Source organism: Stegostoma tigrinum, chromosome 19 (genome assembly GCF_030684315.1).
Source record: "Stegostoma tigrinum isolate sSteTig4 chromosome 19, sSteTig4.hap1, whole genome shotgun sequence".
NCBI lineage: Eukaryota > Metazoa > Chordata > Chondrichthyes > Orectolobiformes > Stegostomatidae > Stegostoma > Stegostoma tigrinum.
The window spans coordinates 61,414,447-61,436,223 of NC_081372.1; the positions used below are offsets into that span (position 1 = coordinate 61,414,447).

The following is a 21,777-nucleotide window of genomic DNA, read 5'->3' on the forward strand; positions in this document are numbered from 1 at the left end:
ACCCCTTGATCCCTTTAGCCATAAGGGCCATGCCCAGCTCCCCCTTTGTCCACTAACTGCAAGGGGACCTACATTTGTCCTCATCATTCTTTTTCCCTTCTCAAAGCTTTAGAAGGTTTTGAAGTCAGTTTTTCTGTTTTCTGTAATCTTACTTTCATATTCTTTTTTCCCTTTGTAAATTAAACCCTTTGTCCTTCTGTTAAATTTTAAATTTCTCTCAGTCTTCATGTTTGCTGCTTTAACTGGCCAATGTATATGCTTCCCCTTTGGCTGTAACACTAACCCTGATTTCCCTTGTTAGCCATGGTTGAGCCACCTTACCTGTTTCACTCTTACGATAGACAGGAATACACAATTGTTGAAGTTTATCCATGTGTGCTTTAAATGTTCTCTATCCACCATCAACCCCTTAAGTATCCTTGGCCAGCTTATCTAAGCCAGTGCATGCCTCATCCGATCAAAGTAAACCTTTTTAAGATCAGGATCCAAGTCTCAGATTTGACTGTGTCAGTCTCCACCTTCGTAAACCATTAATGTGCCATTTTATGGTCACTCTTACCCAAAAGATCTCACACCGCAAGATTGCTCATTAACCCTCTGTCATTACATAATATGCAGTCTAGGATGGCTTGCTCTCTAGTTGGTTCGTCGACATATTGGACAAGGAAACCATGCCTCATACATTCTAGGAAATACTCCTCCATTGCAATGCTACCAGATTTGTTAGTCCAATCAATTTGTAGATTGAAGTCACCCATAATAACTGCTGTACGCTTACTGCATGCATCTCTAATTTCCTGTTGTTACAGTCCCCAACATCACAACCACAGTTACGTGGCCTGTACACAACTCCCACTAACGTCTTTTTCTCTTTGGTGTTCCGCACTTTCACCCATACAGATTCCAATCCTCCAGCCTAATGTCCTCCCTTACTATTGTGCAATCTCCTTCTTAAGCAGCAACACTACTCCACCTCTCTTTCCTTCCTGTCTATATTTCCTGAAAATCGAATAACTCTGAATGTTGAATTCCCGTACTTGGTCACTCTGGGCCCAGGTGTCTGTGATCCTTCAAAAAATCTTGATTCCCACTGTTGTTTACCAATGCAAATGTTTTTTAAATGTTGCTATTGTACCTACCTGTACCACTTTCTCTGGCAGCCCATTCCATATGCACACCATTCTCTCCCTGAAGAAGTTGCCCATCAGGCCCTTCTTAAATCTTTCCCCTTTCACCTATACCTATACCTATCAAAATCTTGTACCCTTATATCAAGTAACCTTTGTTACAAGGAGAACAACCTTGGCTTCTCCAACCTGACCTTGCAACCCGTGTTCTCTCTGAGCTGTATGAGTGCATATGTGCAGTTGCTCTGATGTTTCATGCATGACGATTGGTGTTAGCATGCTTCTCTCAGCAGTGACTTCCAGTTATGAGGTTTCAGAAGACTATGAAGCTGTAAAAATGTTTGAAGGAAAACTGCTTATAACTAAAATACATCATCTCTGAAATCATTCCGGTAATCTTTTTTAACTTCTTCTTTAAAGTATGGTATCATGAATTGGGTACAGTATTCTAGGCTAACTAAAGCCTTGTAAAAAGTTCGGAAACTGCTATTTTTGTGCTCAATGTTTTTATTTATGAAGTCCAAGATCATCCATGCTTTGCTGCCTATTCCATCAACATGTGCAACACTTCCAGAGATTGAGGTGTATTAGGTAACTGCACGTGCCAGAAAATTGTCTCTTTCTGCACCTCTGCCAAAATGTATCATCTCCATTTTCTCCATTAAATTCCACAGCCTGAGCAGACCGTGGGTTTGGTCTGTCAGTAGAGAGACACAGCCAGACATACAGAAAGAGAGAGAGACAAACCTAGAGAGAGAGAGACCAACAGACAGACATAGAGAGAGACACCGACAGACAGACATAGAGAGAGACATGACTTGTGGTGGCTGAACCTGAGTGTCATTCTGCCTCAGGTGAGGGGGCGAGGTTGAGAAGGCAGAACTTTTCTGGTAACCTCAGTTGATGTGGCAATTGAATCCATGCTATTGGCATCATTATTGCAAACCAGCCATCTACCCATCTGAGCTAAATCGTCAAGGGTATTGGAAAAGCCCATCTGTTTCACTAATGTTCTTCAGCATCCTTACCTGGTCTGACCTACATGTGACATCAGACCCAGCAATGTGGTTGACACTCAACTGCCCTCTGAAATGGCCCAACAAACACTTAGTTGTATCTTAGATAACAAGGTGTAGAGCTGGATGAAGACAGCAGGCCAAGCAGCATCAGAGGAACAGGAAAGCTAGCATTTCTGGTCCTCACCCTTCTTCAGAAAGGTTGTGTCAGTTGTCGCAAAGCCTCAATAAAGAAACCAAACTGAATAGACCATCAGTTAATGACCTAAGCATGGGAAAAGACAACATTGCTTACCCTGCAAAGTTCACCTTTACCAACATCTGGGAATTAGTGCCAAAATGCGACGAGCCGACTCTTAGATTATTCAAGCAACAGCCTGGTCTAGTCATATCCATGGAATCATAAGTTGCAATGTCCCAGCTGCCACAATCACAATCTCTTGATAAGATCATGTCCTAATGAAGGATAGAACCAACAGAGATGATGGTCTAGTGGTACATAGTTGGGAGGGATTGTCCAGGGAAGCTTCAACATTGACTCTGGAACTGAGAAGCCCATTCAGTAGTGCTGCTACTGAAGCACTCTTGATGGTGAGTATTGTAATCCCTCACCCAGAGTACACTTTTTGTCCTTGCCACTCTCAGTAGTGTTGTTCAACATGGAGTGCTAATCATTAGCCAAGGGAGGATGATATGTGGTAGTTAGCAGGATTGCCTTTGAGGCATCACAGCATCTGGAGTCAATGTTGAAGCTTCCCTGGACAATCCCTCCTTAAAGACCTCTTTTAGATTAGGTCTGCCACCTGTGGTGTGGCAACGAACGAGAGGGAAACACATTCTTGCCTTCACTACCTTACAGAACTGCCTGTTGCAGACGCGTCTGTCCGTGACAATGTCTGTAAGAGAGATCACTGCACAGCCCTTGTGGAGATGAAGTCCGCCTTCACATTGAAAACACCCTTCATCGTGTTGTGTGGCACTATCACTGTACTAAATGGGATAGACTTGGAATAGATATAGCGATGCGTCTGGGCATCATGAGGCACTGTGGGCCATCAACAGCAGCAGAAATATACTCCGGCACGATTGACAACCTCATGGTTAGCATATCCCCCACTCGACCATTACCTTCAAGCCAGGGATGAACCCTGGCTCACTGGACACTGCTGGAGCACATGTCAAGTGCAACACCAGACATATCTAAAAGTTAGATGTCAATGTGTGAAGTTACAAAACAGGACTGATTGTGTGCCAAGCAACATAAGCAGCAAGTGATAGAGGTAAGTGATCCCACAACCAACAGATCAGAGTCTAAGCTCTGCAGTGTTGCCACACCCAGTGATGAATGGTGATGGGCAATAAAAACAACTTAGTGGAGTGGGAAGTTCCACAAATATCCCCATCCTCAATGATGCACCACCCTAACAAATCAGTGCAAAAGCTAAGACGGAGTCATTCACAGCAGTCTTCAACCAGAAATACCACGTGCTTTCTCCATCTTTGTCTCCTCCAGTGGTCCCGACATCGCATGCTAGTTTTCAGGCAGTTCGATTCATGATATCAAGAAACAGTTAAATAACGTTCCAGCAATAGAACTGGAGACTTGTGCTCCAGAATGAGACAGAGAAGAATGTAATAGAGGTGAAGGAATTGCATTACTAATCAGGGAGAATATCAGGTCTTCACTCAGAGAGGATATACTGGAAAGCTCATCCAGAGGCAATGTAGGTAGAGCTCAAACATAAGATGAGTGCAGTCACTCTGATAGGGTTGTGTTATAAGCCCCCAACAGCTGCTGAGACATTCGGTAACAAATATGTAGGCAGATTATGGAAAGATATAAAAAAAAGAGTTTCACAGTGGGTTACTTTAACTGCACCAATATTGACTGGGACTCGCTTAGATCAAGAGGCTTAGTTGGGACAGAATTTGTTAAGTACGTCCAAGTGAGTTTCTTGAAACAGTATATGAATAGCCTAACGAGAGGAGGGGCCGTACCACATGTGTTGGCTAATGAGCCTGGCCAGCTAACTAACCTTTCAGTGGGAGAGCATTTTGCAAACACTGAACACAACTCCTTCGGCTATAGGATAGCTATGAATAAGGATAAGTCAGGACCTTGCAGGAAGGTTGAGCAGCAGTGCGAGCGGGAGCTTGTAGCAGGAGCCTGTTGGGAAGCCGGTGAGTCACTGTTTTCGAATTTATAAAAAGCTTACCTTGAGTGTCGGTGCCTTCCATTTCTGGTTGAGCAGCAGCGCGAGCAGGAGCCTGTCGGGAAGCCGGTGAGTCGCTGTTATTGAATTTATAAACTCGTGAATATGCAGAGGTACGCTGAGCAGGAGCGGACACGGGACTGGTGAGTAAGTGAGGTAATATATTTGTGTGGTTGCGTTGGCCGAAACACTAATCGGGTAGTGTCTCCCACCCATCCTCCTCCTCTAACCAAAAAAAAAGGTTCTGTGTGCCTGATTGGTAAGATAACAAGTTTATTTTTTATTCTTTGTTTTTTAACAGTCTTGGGAATTTAAAATAATGGGAACGGAGGTCAGGGCAGTTGAATGTTCCTGCTGCAGAATGTGGAGGTAAGGGTCACCACTAGTGTCCCTGTTGACTGCAAGTGCGGGAAGTGCACCCAACTCCAGCTCCTTGAAAACCACGTTAGGGAACCGGAGCTGGAGCTAGATGAACTTCAGATCATTCGGGAGGCAGAGGGGGTTATTGAGAGGAGTTACAGGGAGGTAGTCACTCCTCAGGTACAAGAAAAAGGCAGATGGATTACGGTCAGGGGATGGAAGGGGAACCGGCAGGCAGTGCAGGGATCCTCTGTGGCCATTCCCCTCAACAATAAATATACCGTTTTGGATACTGTTGAGGCGGCGGGGGGCGGGGGGGGGGGGGGGGGGGGGGGGAACTTACCAGGGGAAAGCAGTGGGGCACAGGTCTCTGGCACAGAGTCTGTACCTGCTGCTCAGAAGGGAAGGGGGAAGAAGAGCAGAGCAGTAGTCATTGGGGACTCCATAGTTAGGGGCACAGATAGGAAGTTCTGTGCGGACGAGAGAGACTCACGGTTGGTGTGTTGCCTCCCAGGTGCCAGGGTGCCTGATGTCTCTGATTTTGTTTTTGGGATCCTTAAAGGGGAGGGGGAGTAACCCCAAGTTGTTGTCCACATTGGCACCAACAACATAGGTAGGAAGAGAGAGGGGGATTTAAGGCAGAAATTCAGGGAGCTAGGATGGAAGCTGAGAGCTAGGACGAACAGAGTTGTTGTCTCTGATTTGTTGCCCGTGCCACGTGCTAGTGAGGCGAAGAATAGGGAGAGAGAAGAGTTGAACACGTGAACATGGATGGTGCAGGAGGGAGGGTTTTGGATTCTTGGATAATTGGGGCTCTTTCTGGGGTAGGTGGGACCTCTACAAGCAAGATGGTCTTCACCTGAACCAGAGGGGTACCGATATCCTGGGGGGGAAATTTGCTAAGGCTATTCGTGTGGGTTTAAACTAATTCAGCAGGGGGATGGGAACCAAAATTGTAGTTTGAGTAGACAAAAGGTTGAGAGTAGGGAGGTCTGAAATAAAGTTTCAGGGACGCAAGATGGCACCGGCAAGCAAGAAGTTGGTTTGAAGTGTGTCTACTTCAATGCCAGGAGCGTCCGGAATAAGGTGGGTGAACTTGCAGCATGGGTCGGTACCTGGGACTTCGATGTTGTGGCCATTTCGGAGACATGGATAGAGCAGGGACAGGAATGGTTGTTGCAGGTTCCGGGATTTAGATGTTTGAATAAGAACAGAGAAGATGGTAAAAGAGGGGGAGGTGTGGCATTGTTGGTGAAGGACAGTATTACAGTTGCAGTAAGGATGTTTGGGGACTCGTCAACTGAGGTAGTTTGGGTTGAAGTTAGAAACAGGAAAGGAGAGGTCACCCTGTTGGGAGTTTTCTATAGGCCTCGGAATAGTTCCAGATATATAGAGGAAAGGATAGCAAAGATGATTCTCGCTAGGAGTGAGAGAGACAGGGTAGTTGTCATGAGGGACTTCAACTTTCCAAATATTGACTGGGAACACTATAGTTTGAGTACTATAGATGGGTCAGTTTTTGTCCAGTGTGTGCAGGAGGGCTTCCTGACACAGTATGTAGATAGGCCAACAAGGGGCGAAGCCACATTAGATTTGGTACTGGGTAATGAGTCCGGCCAGGTGTTAGATTTGGAAGTAGGTGAGCACTTTGGTGATAGCGATCACAATTCTGTTATGTTTACTTTAGTGATGGAAAGGGATAGGTGTATACCACTGGCAAGAGTTATAGCTGGGGGAAAAGGCAATTAGGATGAGATTAGGCAAGATTTAGGGAGCATAGGATGGGGAAGGAAACTGCAGAGGATGGGCACATTAGAAATGTGGAGCTTATTCAAGGAAAAGCTCCTGTGTGTCCTAGATAAGTAAGTAGCTGTCAGGCAGGGAGGAAGCTGCAGAGCGTGGGAGCCGTGGTTTACAAAGGAGGTGGATTCTCTGGTCAGGAGGAAGAAGAAGGCTTATGTTAGGATGAGATGTGAAGGCTGAGTTAGGGCGCCTGAGGGCTACGAGGTAGTCAGGAAAGACTGAAAGAGAGAGCTCAGAAGAGCCAGGAGGAGACATGAGAAGTTGTTGGCGGATAGGATCAGGGTAAACCCTAAGGCTTTCTATAGGTATTTCAGGAATAAAAGAATGACGAGAGTAAGATTAGGCCCAATCAAGGATAGCAGTGGTAAGTTGTGTGTGGAGTCAGAGGAGATGGGGAAGCGCTAAATGAATATTTTTCAACGGTATTCACTCTAGAAAATGACAATGTTGTCAAGAAGAATACTGAGATACAGGCGACAAGACTATGTGGGATTGAGGTTCACAAGGAAGAGGTATTTAGAAATCCTACAGAGGGTGCAGATAGATAAGTCCCCTGGGCCAATTGGGATTTATCCTAGGATCCTCTGGGAAGCCAGGGAGGAGATTGCCGAGCCTTTGGCATTGATCTTTAACTCGTCATTGTCTACGGGAATAGTGCCAGACGACTGGAGGATAGCACATGTGGTTCCCCTGTTCAAGAAGGGGAGTAGAGACAACCCTGGTAATTATAGATCAGTGAGCCTTACCTCAGTTGTTGGTAAAGTGTTGGAAAGGTTATAAGGGATAGGATTTATAATCATCTAGAAAAGAATAAATTGATGAGGGATAGTCAGCACGGTTTTGTGAAGGCAAGGTCGTGCCTCACAAACCTTATTGAGTTCTTTGAGAAGGTGACCAAACCGGTAGATGAGAGTAAACCGGTTGATGTGGTGTATATAGATTTCAGCAAGGCGTTCAGTAAGGTTCCCCACAGTAGTCTATTGTACAAAATGCGGAGGAATGGAATTGTGGGAGATATAGCAGTTTGGATCGGAAATTGGCTTGCTGAAAGAAGACAGAGGGTGGTAGTTGATGGGAAATGTTAATTCTGGAGACCAGTTACTAGTGGTGCACCGCAAGGGTCGGTGTTAGGTCCACTGCTGTTTGTCATTTTTATAAATGACCTAGATGAGGGCGTAGAAGGATGGGCTCGTAAATTTGTAGACGACATTAAGGTCGGTGGAGTTGTGGATAGTGACGAAGGATGCTGTAGGTTGCAGAGAGACATAGATAAGTTGCAGAGCTGGGCTGAGAGGTGGCAAATGGAGTTTAATGCGGACAAGTGTGAGGTGTACGCACTTTGGTAGGAGTAGCTGGAAGGCAAAGTACTGGGCTAATGATAAGATTCTTGGTCGTGTAGATGAGCAGAGAGATCTCGGTGTCCATGTACACACATCCTTGAAAGTTGTCACCCAGGTTGACAGGGCTGTTAAGAAGGCATACAGAGTTTCAGCTTTTATTATTAGAGGGATCGAGTTCCGGAACCAAGAGGTTATGCTGCAGCTATCCAAACCTCTGGTGCGGCCGCACTTGGAGTATGCGTACAGTTCTGGTCACCGCATTATAAGAAGGATGTGGAAGCTTTGGAAAGGGTGTAGAGGAGATTTACTAGGATGTTGCCTGGTATAGAGGGAAGGTCTTACGAGGAAAGGCTGAGGAACTTGAGGCTGTTTTCATTGGAGAGAAGAAGGTTAAGAGGTGACTTAGTTGAGATATATAAAATAATCAGAGGGTTAGATAGGGTGGAGAGGGAGAGCCTTTTTCCTAGGATGGTGACGGCGAGCACGAGGGGGCATAGCTTTAAATTGAGGGGTGAAAGATATAGGACAGATGTCAGAGGTGGTTTCTTTACTCAGAGAGTAGTAAGGGAATGGAACGCTTTGCCTGTAACGGTTGTAGATTTGCCAATTTTAGGTACATTTAAGTCGTCATTGGATAAGCATATGGACATACATGTAATAGTGTAGGTTAGATGGGCTTGAGATCGGTATGAAAGGTCGGCACAACATCGAGGGCCGAAGGGCCTGTACTGTGCTGTAATGTTTAATGTTCTATATTCTGATAAGTTGGGGAGGGCAACTACGTCAGAATTGGGCAAGAGCAAGAGAAAAGTATTCGGGAACAGCTGTTGTCATGCAAGTGCACATTAGACTTGAGGGAATTGTTTAAAGACCTGCTGATGAGAGTTCAGGACTGGCATGTTCCAGTAAGGAGGAAGAGCAAGGATGGCAAGGTAAAGGACCTTCAGATAACAAGGGAGTTTGTGAATTTAGTCAAAAGGGAAAAATAAGCATATGTAACATTTAGGAAGCTAAATTCGTATAGCGCACGTGAGGAATATAAAGAAAGCCAGAAAGAATCCATTTGGGTTTTGGGAGAGCAAGAAGGGACCATGAAATGACCTTGGCAGGTAGGGTTAAAGAGAATCTCAAGCCATTCTACAAATATATTAAAAACAAGAGGATAACTAGGGAGAACCCAAGGATAAAGGCAGAAAGTTGTGCTTGGAGGCAGAGGATATCAATGAGATCCTTCATGAGTATTTTGCAGTGGTACCCAAGAGAAGGACGCTTAGGATTGTGAGATTTGTGTAGAGCACGCTAGTATGCTAGGGCATCTTGAGTTCAAGAAAGAAGTGATGTTGAGTCTGTTGAAGAGCATGAAGGGCCCAATGGTACCTACCCCAGGTTTTTGAGAGAGGCAAGAGAAGAGATTGCTGGGGCATTGTCCAATGTCTTTGTAACCTTGCTATAGCCACTGGAGAGGTCCTGGAGGACTGGTGAGTGAGTAGTTGATGCTCAAGAAAGGAAATGGCGATAATCCAGGAAACGATAGACTGCTGAGTCTCACATTGGTGTTTGGGAAGCTATTGGAGAGAATTAGATAGGATTTATGTGCATTTGTAAAGGCATAGCCTAATTAGGGACAGTCAGCGTGACTTTCTGCAGGGTAGGTTCTGTCTTACTACCTTAATTGAATTTTTTGAGGAGGTGACATACTGATCAATGATTGTAGAGCAGTGGATGTTGTTGACATGGAGTGCACCAATTCACTGAAGATCCTTGGACACCACATCCAAACCTATGACCACTTCCCATCTAGAAGGACAAGGCCAGCAGATACATGGGAGTGCCACCACCTGCAAATTCTTAGAGAGGGTGCAAAAGAGATTTAGTAGGATATTCCCTGGATTGGATTCAAACAAGGACAAAAGAGAAAGATGCCACATAAGAATGGGATATGATGCGGAGAAACTACGTTATGTTCTTCACAGACTTCAACATGTCATCAATGATAATGAGTGCCTTGCCAGGGTCATCCTTACGCCTCCATTTCTTGCGTTGAAACAACTACCAAACCTTAAACAGACCATTGTTTGCAGCAGAGTACCCAGCCTTCAGGACAACAGTGACCACAACATCAGACAACCCTGCCATTGCAACCTCTACAAGACATGCCAGATCATCAACATAGATGCTGCCATCACACATGGGAACCCCACCCACTATGTACATGGCAGGTACTAACATGATTCGGCCAGTGTTGTGTACCTCATATGCTGCGGACAAGGAAGCCTGAATCCTGATGTTATTGGCGAGACTATGCAGATGCTACAACAGCAGATGAATAGATGCTGTGCAACATTCACCAGACAGTAATGTTCCCTCCCAGTCAGGGAACTGTTCAGAGGTCAAGGACATTCAGCCTCCGATCTTCGCATAAGCATCCTCCAGGGTGGCCTTCAAGATACAGAACAATGGAACATTGACAGGATGCAGAGATGGGCTGAGAGGTGGCAGATGGAGTTCAACCTGGATAAATGCGAGGTGATGCATTTTGGAAGGTCGAATTTGAAAGCTGAGTACAGGATTAAGGATAGGATTCTTGGCAGCGTGGAGGAACAGAGGGATCTTGGTGTGCAGATACATAGATCCCTTAAAATGGCCACCCAAGTGGACAGGGTTGTTAAGAAAGCATATGGTGTTTTGGCTTTCATTAACAGGGGGATTGAGTTTAAGAGTCGTGAGATCTTGTTGCAGCTCTATAAAACTTTGGTTAGACCGCACTTGGAATACTGCGTCCAGTTCTGGTCGCCGTATTATAGGAAAGATGTGGATGCTTTGGAGAGGGTTCAGAGGAGGTTTACCAGGATGCTGCCTGGACTGGAGGGCTTATCTTATGAAGAGAGGTTGACTGAGCTCGGTCTCTTTTCATTGGAGAAAAGGAGGAGGAGAGGGGACCTAATTGAGGTATACAAGATAATGAGAGGCATAGATAGAGTCGATAGCCAGAGACTATTTCCCAGGGCAGAAATGGCTAGCACGAGGGGTCATAGTTTTAAGCTGGTTGGTGGAAAGTATAGAGGGGATGTCAGAGGCAGGTTCTTTACGCAGAGAGTTGTGAGAACATGGAATGCGTTGCCAGCAGCAGTTGTGGAAGCAAGGTCATTGGGGTCATTTAAGAGACTGCTGGACATGCATATGGTCACAGAAATTTGAGGGTGCATCCATGAGGATCAATGGTCGGCACAACATTGTGGGCTGAAGGGCCTGTTCTGTGCTGTACTGTTCTATGTTCTATGTTCTATGTAATGGAAAAACCAATAGCTAAGTTCTTTACCCATGAAGACGGCTTCAACCGTGGTCCTGAGTTCATGTTGTGCTTCTAAACCTGCCATCCTCTTCTGTATTCTTCTGTACTCTTCCGTATGAGTTAAATCTTCCTCTCTGTTCTGTTTTGATACCATCACCTTGATAACTTGTTGTGATCTCTCTATTTTAATTAGTTTGTACAGTATTGGATTACTTACTTTGGTTAGATCCTTGTTATTCCAACAATTTGGTTTGACTTCAGCACCATCTTATTTTTAATTTTTTGTAATTATCTCTCTGCCTCTGTTGATTGGAATCACAGGTCACCCATTCACTTGTTATTCAGCCTGTCAACAGTCCATTCACACCATCTGTACTACATTTCGACCTCTCTGCCTATAAACTCTGTGTCTGTGTACTTCCCTCCGCTTCACCTAATGAAGGACCAGCGCTATGAAAGCTTGTGATTTCAAATAAACCTGTTGGACTATAACCTGGTGCCGTGTGACTTCTGACCTTGTCTGCCTCAGTCCAGTACTAGCACCTCCACATCATTCCTTCTTGTAGTAAAAAGCTTAAAGCTGTGCCCTCTATGAAATGAAGAGAAGTTTTTACATATGTAATCAGAGTACATAATTTTTGTTGGTTTTTCTTTTTACATGGTCTCATGGTTTGAAAAGGCGAGAAAGATCTGGAAAACTGGAGGGAAAGAAAAGAATGAAGCACTGATAAACTTTGCTGAAGACTTCTTTGATGCTTTAATGGTAAGTGTTTATAGGAGGATCTTCAGGCACTGCAAACTAATTCATTCCTGCCATTTCTTACAGCATGATATAAAATTAATCAACACAGTAGATCATCATCATCAGTGGTCTCTCGCAGATGAGGATGACTCACTTCTCTTTTGGGGATGGCACAGTGGCTCAGTGGTTAGCTCTGCTGCGCAACAAACACTAGGGACCTGGATTCAATTCCGCCCTTCGAATATTCTCCTGGTGTCTGCATAGGTTTCCTCCAGGTGCTCCAGTTTCCTCTCATGGTCCAAGGATGTGGACTTAAGGTGGACTGGCCATGCTAAACTACCCATAGCAATCCAGGGATATGCAATTTTACTGAGGCACTATTGCACTGTAATTAATCTTTGGAAAACATGGTCTTAATTGAAAAACGGAGATTTGTAGATCAGATAATATAAGATGAGCGTAAAGCCAGTAATGCGGAATGATCTCAGTTCATAAAAAACAGGAATTTGAATGAATATAGAGGAATAACAGGGCAGAAAATGTTGGCTGGTATATAACTCTGTATATCCGCCTTTACCCCATCTCTCTCTCTTTAGTTGACAAAAATAAGTTTAGATTTAAAAGAAATAATTTATCATGATTTTTCATTTATAGCCTTATAACAACCTAGGGGGAGGCCATTCAGCCAACGGAGTCCATGTCAGATGCCTAAACAGCAATCTAGTTCATCCCAATCTGCTAACCTGTCTTTCTAACAGTCAAGGAAAACTTGACTTTTCGGGTTGGGACCCTTCTTCTGAAGAAAGGTCCCGACCCGAAACATCAGGCTTTCCTGCTCCTCTGATGCTACTTAGCCTGCTGTGTTCATCTAGCTTCACACTGTGTTATCTCAGATTCTCCAGCATGGGCAGTTCCTACTATTCCTATTGTCTTTGTAACAGTCAGGTTTACTTCCAACTGCCAATCCAATTTCTCATTGAATCAATGACCATCTCCAATTCCACTACCGCCGTAGATAATGAGTTCCAGTTGCTGTTTGAAAAGAAAGTTCCACCTCACTTTCCCAAATGTATCTCCTACTAAATTGTCATATTTGTGTCTCTTTGACGTTTTGTTGTCAGGTAATAGGAACAGCAGATAGAATCTTAAGAGTTCTGAGCAATGCACGTCATTGTGAGATGTGTGGCAGAATGCTCCATTTTTTCTTTTTTTAGTGACAGGTGTAATAGGTTTCTTATTAGGGATTGGTGACTTTCCAATTAAGGGGATTATTGCTTGTTAAATGCTTTTTTTTAGATTAAAATCCCTACAGTGAGGAAACAGTCCCTTTGGCCCAACAAGTCCACACCGCCCCTTGAAGCATCCCACCCACCTATAACCCACACACCCCTAAACACTACTGGCAATTTTAGCATGGCCAAGCCACCTAACCTGCACATCTTTGGACTATGGGAGGAAACCCACGCAGACATGGGAGAACGTGCCAACTCCATACAGATGGTTGCCCAAGGCTGGAATCCAACCCGGGTCCCTGGTCTGTGAGGCTGTAGTGCTAACCACTGAGCCACCGTGCCACCCACTTTGTTGACAGTACAACTTGCCTTATTAATATTCAGTTTTGATTTTACCAAACAAGCTAGGCATTAGGAAACCAGAGGAGGTACCTGGCAGACTCAGCTCGTTAGTTATTCCACACAGCTTCCTTTGCCTGTGACCAAAAGGCATCTCAGGGAATGATCCATGGGTATAAGCTTCATGCACCACTTGTCGATGGAAATTGGCATCCAGCATCTTCCAATCATGAGCATTGTGGCATTGTTTGCTTGGAATGCTCATGGTCAGGAGTACTGTCCGACTACTCTGGGGCATACTGAGCGATTAGTTCTGTCGGGTCGGCACCAGCAATCAGGGAATTGCATATAAATTGGCAAGCCGCAGAGACAGCAGACAGTGGAGTGGTCAGTCATGTCTGTGGGTGTTTGAAGTTGGTCAGAGCTGTGACAAATACGTTACTGAATGTCTACCCATCAATTATGCAAGCGTGTTGGGTGATTTGTCTAGGGTCAGCAAGGAGATTGCAGCCAGAATATTTGAGGATGTCATGACATTGTTGCACAAACACATGAAGCAGCTGTTTACAACGTAAAGCTACGTTTAACCTGCAATCTCGTCAATGCTCATTTGTTACACATGTTGTGTGAGGGTGTTTAGAGGTCAGATGTTGTTGAAAGGCAATTTACTATATGCCATTGGTGATTGCATTTTCAACTTGGCCATCTCAGTACTGTGTACATCAGTGGCAGTGATGCTACACAAAGCCAGTGCTTCTGAAAGTCAGTCATTGTTTAACCTACTTTTGAAGTTCCCATGAGAGCCAGAACTTTGCTTCCTTGTTACCATCACAATGGTCTATAATGCATGCACTGAGATGTTAAGCATCTGATGTGGATCTAGGATAAGCAGTGTTGGAATGCTGCAGGCATTCTCTACCGATGGCTGATCACTTCACCAAATGTCTGGCACCTTCACCATTTTGCTGCACTTGCTGAGTCTGAATCTGGATGTTTAATGGGTACATGTGTCTTTGTTATATGGGTGCAACATGTTTCTATAGTGATATGTTCTCAGCCTCATCTGCAAGATATACTATTGATGATCGTTGAAGATCGAAGAAACTCGTTCACTCCTACTAATTTAAGCCCTTTGTGGAAGAGTCACGGGCTCTGCTGGTGGTATGTTGGTTGCTGTGGTTGCCTATCTAAGAAGGCAAAGTTAATTACTGGAGGACCAGCCTCCAGCAGTAGGCTCTTCTAGTGGATGAGGAGCACCCAGCTCAGAGAATGTGCAGCCACAGAGCTCCTGAGGATGTGTGGTGTGTGCAGGTGTCCCAAAGCTTTCCAGTCCTGGCTGTATTTCCTACAGATGAGTAAAGTGTACTGTTGACACAGGCTTTATATGTTCTGGAATGCATTAATGGAGCTGTGCCAGATGCTGGAGTGTGCCCTGAAGTTGGCAAGAGTGGGACTGTCCTCTCCTGGTGGCTGTGAAGGTTACTGCTGTGCTAAACTGTTACCCTACTGGCACCTTCCAAGGAGCAATGGGTGATCTATGTGGGATATCTCAATCATGCATTTGCCCCAAATGCCTCAGGATACTGACTAATACCGTGTGTGTGGTTACATCATTTCAGTTTGTTCCCCGTGATGAAGTCAGTGCTTTTGTCTGATCAGCAAGATTTGTTAGCGGCTGGGCTTCCCCAGATCCAAGCAAGATTTGTTAGCGGCTGGGCTTCCCCAGATCCAGTTCGCTGTCAGCTATACATTGGCAGCACTGAGAAAGCTGCAACACAATGCTGCAGAATTTATCAACAAGAAGGGGTTCTGTTCAATTTGTGTTCAAATCATCTACGATCACTATTACTGACTGCTACTTTGGCTTTTACCATGACCTGTACATTCTGGAGTACTTTCACATACCTACTTGTTTTAAGGTTCTGGGTGTCTCACAAAGCAGTCTCGTTGCGCAGTCCATTGCTGACACACAATGTAGATTTGCTTTAGCTGGGGCTACATCGGAAGAAAGGATAGGGCTGCTGAAGGTACGGTTCCACTACTTGGACTGGTCCGGGGGGGGGCGGGGTGGTGTGGGGGGGTGTGGGGGCGGGGGCGCGGTGGTGCGGTGGTGGTGGGGATGGGGGAGGACCTCCGGTATGTTCCCAACAGTGTCATATGATCCTGACAGGCTGTGCAGTGCACAATTGGAGTAGCAGACAATGAGATGATGTGCTGGATGCCAAGGAATTCGGAGAGTGGAAGCAATTTTCTGAGGAGGAGGAGGATGACGAAGATTTCAAAGAGGAGGATGATGCTGTTGTCTCTGCGTTCTGAGCTGAGTTGGTGCTTCAAGCCAGTCAGGACTTCCCAGTGACATTCACTTCCAATAGATGAGAGATGGGAGCAGCAGGCAATCATAGTCTGTGAAATATTTGTTGCAGATGAAGCTGAAATCTGGTTTACATTGTTTGGGTGAAATTGAGCTGATATTAGTTTTGTTTCTGTTTCCATTTATCTTTTCTGTAAGTTAAAGCCCATATGTATTTGTCTGATTGATTCCCCTACTGAAAAATGATAAGCTGAAAGTCGACAGTGAACATTGGGGAAAGGGTAATGCTCGCTGAGGGGATGTTCAGGCAGGATGTAGCAATGGATAGGCACCGTGTGTGGTGGTGTTGTTAAACTGCATCTAAACTGAGAGCATGGAGTTGAATATGTCTCTCCCGAGCTGGCTGTGGGCAGTGTGGTTCTGCAACTGCTATGCCTTGATATTGCCAGTGAGGGGCTGCACTAGATTGTCGATGCTTGTCCAGGCGCACAGCAGTCATTTGAAGTTGGCAATAGCACGAGTGACGCCGATCTTGCGGCAGATGTCTGCTGGGAGATAGGTTGTTCTGGGAATAAGATGAGGTGGAATGAGTGAGTGACACCATGTGGACAGTGATTAATGCAGATAATTTGATTAGATAGGATATGAGAAGTTGCTAGGCCTGTGGCAAACTCCCCCAATTCTAAAAAACCTGACAGAACTCCAACTTCATCAAAATCACCAAATGTTTCGGCCACATGTTTCAACCACAAATTTGCCATGATTTGGGTACACAAGATTTCCCCTCATTTTTCAGAAAGGTGAATGTCAACAACCTCTCCATTCTTCATAGGTAGAAGATATTAGCTGTTTATCTCTATTCATGGGTGCTACCTGATTTGCTGACTATTTCTAGTAATATTTGTACTTTTTCTCAGGTTTTCTTCAATCACAGTATTTTACTACTATTTTAACATTGAATTGATTTGAACCATTCTAGAATCTAGGCAATCTGCAAGGTCATGAATATTACCTGTGTGACCACTGCTTTTTGAACCCAAGAAAGTCACTCACCAGGTCCAGGGTTTTTTTTTGATTTCTGGTCCTACTCATTTCCCTAGATGCTTCGTCTCCTGGAATGAATCACTTTGTATGGATGATAAATTGTTGTCAAACTGGTGTTTTTCTGGTATTGAAATATTGAAAATCTGCCATTTAGACTTGAATCTTACTAACATATCTTTAAAAAGAAAAATTGATCCGTCTGTTCACTGACAGTCCTTTCAGATCGGGTCATGGAGACTTAATAAAACACTCTTTGGCCCATCGAGTCTACACTGATCAAAATCAATTATCTAGCTATTCTAATCCCATTTTCCATCTCTTGGCCATAGCCATGTATGCCTTGGCATTGCAGCTGCAAATGTAAATACCTCCTTACTGTTGAGGATTTCTGCCTCTACCACCCTTGGAGGCAGTTAGCTTTAAGTTCCCACCACTCGTGCATTTCTGAACCTTCTGCGCCTTAGCTTAAATCTATGGTCATCGATTCCTCTATCAAGGGAAAAGTTTCTTTCTGTGTACCATTCTTATACTCATAACTTTATACATCTCAATCACATTTCCTCTCAACCTTTTCTGTTCGAAGGAAAACAACTCCAGTCTGCCCAATCTCTCTTCATAACTGGATTCTCCAGCCCAGGCAGCATCCCGGGAAATCTCCTCTGCACCCTCTCCAGTGCTATCATATCCATTCTAAAATGTGGACTCTAAAACTGCACACAGTATTCTTGCTGCAGGCTTAACTGGCATTTGATACATAGCTCCAGCATAACTTCCCAATTCTTAAAGAGAATGCTTTGATTAGAGTCATAGTGTTTTATAGGACAGAAATAGATCCTTCAGTCCAACTTGTCCATGCTGACCAGAAATCATAAATCAGTCTAGTTCCGTTTTCCAGCACCCTTTATATTCATGTACCCATCCAAATGCCTTTTAAATGGTGTAATTGTACCAGCCTCCACCACTTCCTCATTCCACACACGCACCACCCTCTGCATGAAATAGTTACCCTTTAGATCCCTTCTGTATTTTGTCCCCCCTTGCACCTTGAACCCGTGCCATCTGGTTTTGGACTCAGATGCCCTCGGAAAATGACGTCTATCCGTGCCCCTCATGATTTTATAAACTTCTAAAAGGTCACCCCGCAACCTCCAACACTACAGAGAAAGTATTTGCAGCCCATTCAGCCTCTCCCTATAGCTCAAACTCTCCAACCTTGGCAACATGCTTGTAAATCTTTTCTGCACCCTTTCAAGTTTAACAACATCTCTGCTATAGCAGGGAGACCAGAATTGAATGCAATATTGCCTAATCAATGCCCTCTGCAGCTACAGCATGACAACCCAACTCCTATACTGAATGCACTGACCAATAAAGGCAAGGGTACCAAACTCCTCCCTCCCTACCCTGCCTACTTGTGATTCCACCTTCAAGGAACTATGAACCTGCACCTCAAGGCCTCTTTGTTTGGCAAAACTCCCCAGGACCTTCCCATTAAATGTATAAGTCCTGCCCTGATTTGCTTTTTCAAAATGCAGCACCTCACATTTATCTATATTAAGTTCCATCTGCCACTCCCCAGCCTCGTGACCCATCTGATCAAGATCCTGTTGTACTCTTCATTGTATACTATTGTTTGCTGTTCACTATACCACCAATTTTAGTCTCATCTGCAAACTTACTAACAATCTCTCCGAATTCAGATCCAAATCATTTGTGTAAATGACAGAAAGCAGTGGACCCAGTACCATTCCTGTGGCACACTGCTGGTCACAGGTCTCCAGTCTGAAAAACAACCCTTCTAGTGAGTTTGGATAAGCTGGGACTATTCTATTGGAGTGCAGGAAGTTGAGGGGCAACCTTAAAGAGGTTTATAAAATGAGAAGTGTAGATGAGATGAATGGTAGGTGTCTTTTCCCAAGGGTGGGAAATTCCAAGATCCGAGAAGAAAGATTTAAAAAAGACATGAGGAAAAATTGTTTTAATGAACTTCTGGAAGGAAGTGGTGAATGTGGGTACAGTGACAATATTTAAAAGACATTTAGATAAATACATGATTAAGAAAGGTTTGGAGAGATATGTGTCGACCACAAGCAGGTGGTATTATTTTAGTTTGGGATTGTGGTCGGCATGGAGTGGTTAGACCAAAAGGCCTGTTTCTGTGCTGTATCATTTCCCCCATATTTACCTTTAACTACTCTTTTGTCTGCCCAATTATTTTTCTCTTTAATTCAGCTTTGTCGCCACCTATTGTTTATTCTTACTACTCCCGCACCCCATTTTCTGATGAAAAACATCCTTTTCCAAGCTACCGTCAGTTCTGATGAAGGGTTATATTTCTGTCGACAGATGCCACCAGACCTGCTGAGATTTTCCAGCAGTTTCTGTTTTTCTTGCAGATTTTCAGCATCCATAGTTCTTTCAGTTTTTTGATCATTAGTATTAGTTATAATAGTTGTTGCTCTCACCTGTCTGCTCCCCCTCAGCCCCGAAAACCCGATGTCCTTTATCTGCTGCCCAGCTCCTGACAACTACTTCCTGTGGAAAAGAGCAAGTTAGTTGATGCAGACAGATTGGGGAATAAAATTCTGGATTGGTAGAAATGTTAAAAGAAAGAGGAAAAAGATACAATTAGGTTGTTCAGAGATTTGGGATAGTGAGTGGAAAATGAGATGCTAAAAGATAAAAGTTGAGTAACAAACTTAATTAAAAAGGTTTAAGAAGCAAGGTTGGGTTGGAAGAGCTTGGTGGTGCTGATTGTATATGATTGGAAATCAGACTACAATTCAATGTTAAGAAATTTAAAGTAAACATGAATGTTCATGAATGTTCAATTGATGTTCAATGAACATCAACTAGCCACAAAATGACATGACCCACTATCACTAGTATCCTTACATACAGACGAGGAAGGACACCACTTTGATCTTTCCACAGTAGCTAAGGATCACTAAGCCATCTACATAGTGGCACACTAATGAACTTAAAAGACCCTATACAGACAACAAGCAAAATGAACGTCATCTACAAAATACCTTGCAAGAACTGTGACAAACACTACATTGGACAAACAGGCAGAAAGCTAGCCACCAGGATACATGAACATCAACTAGCCACAAAACGACATGACCCACTATCACTAGTATCCTTACATACAGATGAGGAAGGACACCACTTTGATTGGGACAACACATCCATCCTAGGACAAGCCAAACAGAGACATGCACGAGAATTCCTAGAAGCATGGCATTCCAACCGGAACTCCATCAACAAACACATTGATTTGGAGCCAATCTACCATCCCCTGAGAAAAAGAACAGGAAATGACATCACCAATGCAGGAAATGACACCACCAACCCAGAGAAACCTAAACTGATAAATAGAAAGCGGGACATAACACCAGCGCTTCATCGGAGGCTCACTGATGATGTTACCCAGAATGGTGACGAACCGTCTGAAAACTAACCTTCCAGCTCAGCAAGCAAACTCACACCCAGAACCTCAACCTGAGCTACAAATCTTCTCAAAACTCGCTATTTCATAGCAGGGTTAAAAAGAAAATGCAAATTCTTTAGAGATAAAGAGAACAGGAGTAAAACCAAAGCAAAAAGAAAACAGACTTCTAGAAAGCAAGTAAAATGTAAGAACTAAAAACCAAAAGAACTGTGGACGCTGTAAGTCAGGAACAAAAGCAGAGTTGCTGGAAAAGCTGAACAGGTCTGGCAGCATCTGTGAAGGAAAAACGGAGTCAATGCTTCGGGTCCGGTGGCCCTTCCTCAGAACTGTAAGAACTATAAGGTGCAGGACTGATAAAGCAAAAAATAAGTCTGAAGCTGGAATAAAAGTAAAACAGGCACAAAAGGCGAGATTTCAACAGGGCAGCACTTGTACAAGACACAAATTCAGTTCAAATAATGCTTTAAAAAAAAACTTATATGCTCATATTTGAATAACTTTATTTAGTACTTAAGGGTATCTCAGAGCATTCTGCAGTCCAATAATTGATTGTCATAATAGTACTATTATGTTAGGCTTTGTTGTTATAGAAAATATGACAGCGAATGTGGTTGTTACCGGTTTCATCTCAGAACTGCCTGAAGCAGTTTTTCAAGATCCCTCCATCAGAATGTCTGAACTAAGGGTTGCTGTTGATCACGTGTTGAGCTACTATTTGCGTTTTCTCAGATGATTAAATAGAAAACTCCTACATGCTGAAAGACCTACAGAATTTCATATATAGGATGAAAAATTGTGCATTGTGCCATTAGGATGCCATATACGATGCGTGCCAGACAGTGACTATCTTCCACAACAGTCTAACCATCTGCCTTTTACATTTAATGATATTTCCATCATTAAATCCCCAACATAGGAGATTTAGTTTTAGAAAGGGACTGCCAGTTGTGGGAAGGATCACTCAACCCGAAATGTTAACTCTGATTTCTGTCCACAGATGCAGCCAGACCTGCTGAGCTTGTCCAGCAATTTCTGTTTTCGTTTTTCACTTAAAGCATCTACAGTTCTTTTGGTTTTGATCAATGTTTTAGGAGTTGCTATTGTCTAAGAACTTAAATAGGTAGCTCTCTTCCAGGCTTACATGTTATAGAGCAAAAAGCAGTTCAACTTTCTACAGCCTGAGAACATCTACACCAACACTCGAAAAATCTGCAGACCAAGTACTAACTTTAAGCATACGAACAATTGGTACATTTGGTACACACCATCCTATCTACAAGATGGAGTACAAGGTTCTTTATTACTTGTCTTGAACATTTAAGTACCAATGCTTTTCATGGTCTGTGGGAATGTAATTATTTAGGTGTTTGAATATTTTACTGCCACTTCTATTTTTTGCCTCTTGCACCTTCTAAACGCTATCATGCATGTGTCTCTGGTTCCCAAGTATCAGTGACAGTTCAGTATCTTGCTTAAATATCAGCAAGTTAAAAAGACAATTGTT

At 43.8% G+C, this 21,777-nt stretch overlaps 1 protein-coding gene across 1 annotated transcript in view; it reads left to right on the top strand.

The window, feature by feature from the left end:
- Window positions 1–3,165: 3,165 nt before the first annotated feature.
- sycp2l (synaptonemal complex protein 2-like) overlaps window positions 3,166–21,777 on the top strand; it is a 374,186-nt gene continuing 355,574 nt past the window's right edge. Inside the window, exons 1-4 of the mRNA XM_059652659.1 lie at window positions 3,166–3,243; window positions 4,108–4,324; window positions 9,153–9,232; window positions 11,831–11,914. Of these exons, the coding sequence (XP_059508642.1) occupies window positions 3,166–3,243; window positions 4,108–4,324; window positions 9,153–9,232; window positions 11,831–11,914 (459 nt within the window). The remainder of the gene's footprint in view (window positions 3,244–4,107; window positions 4,325–9,152; window positions 9,233–11,830; window positions 11,915–21,777) is intronic.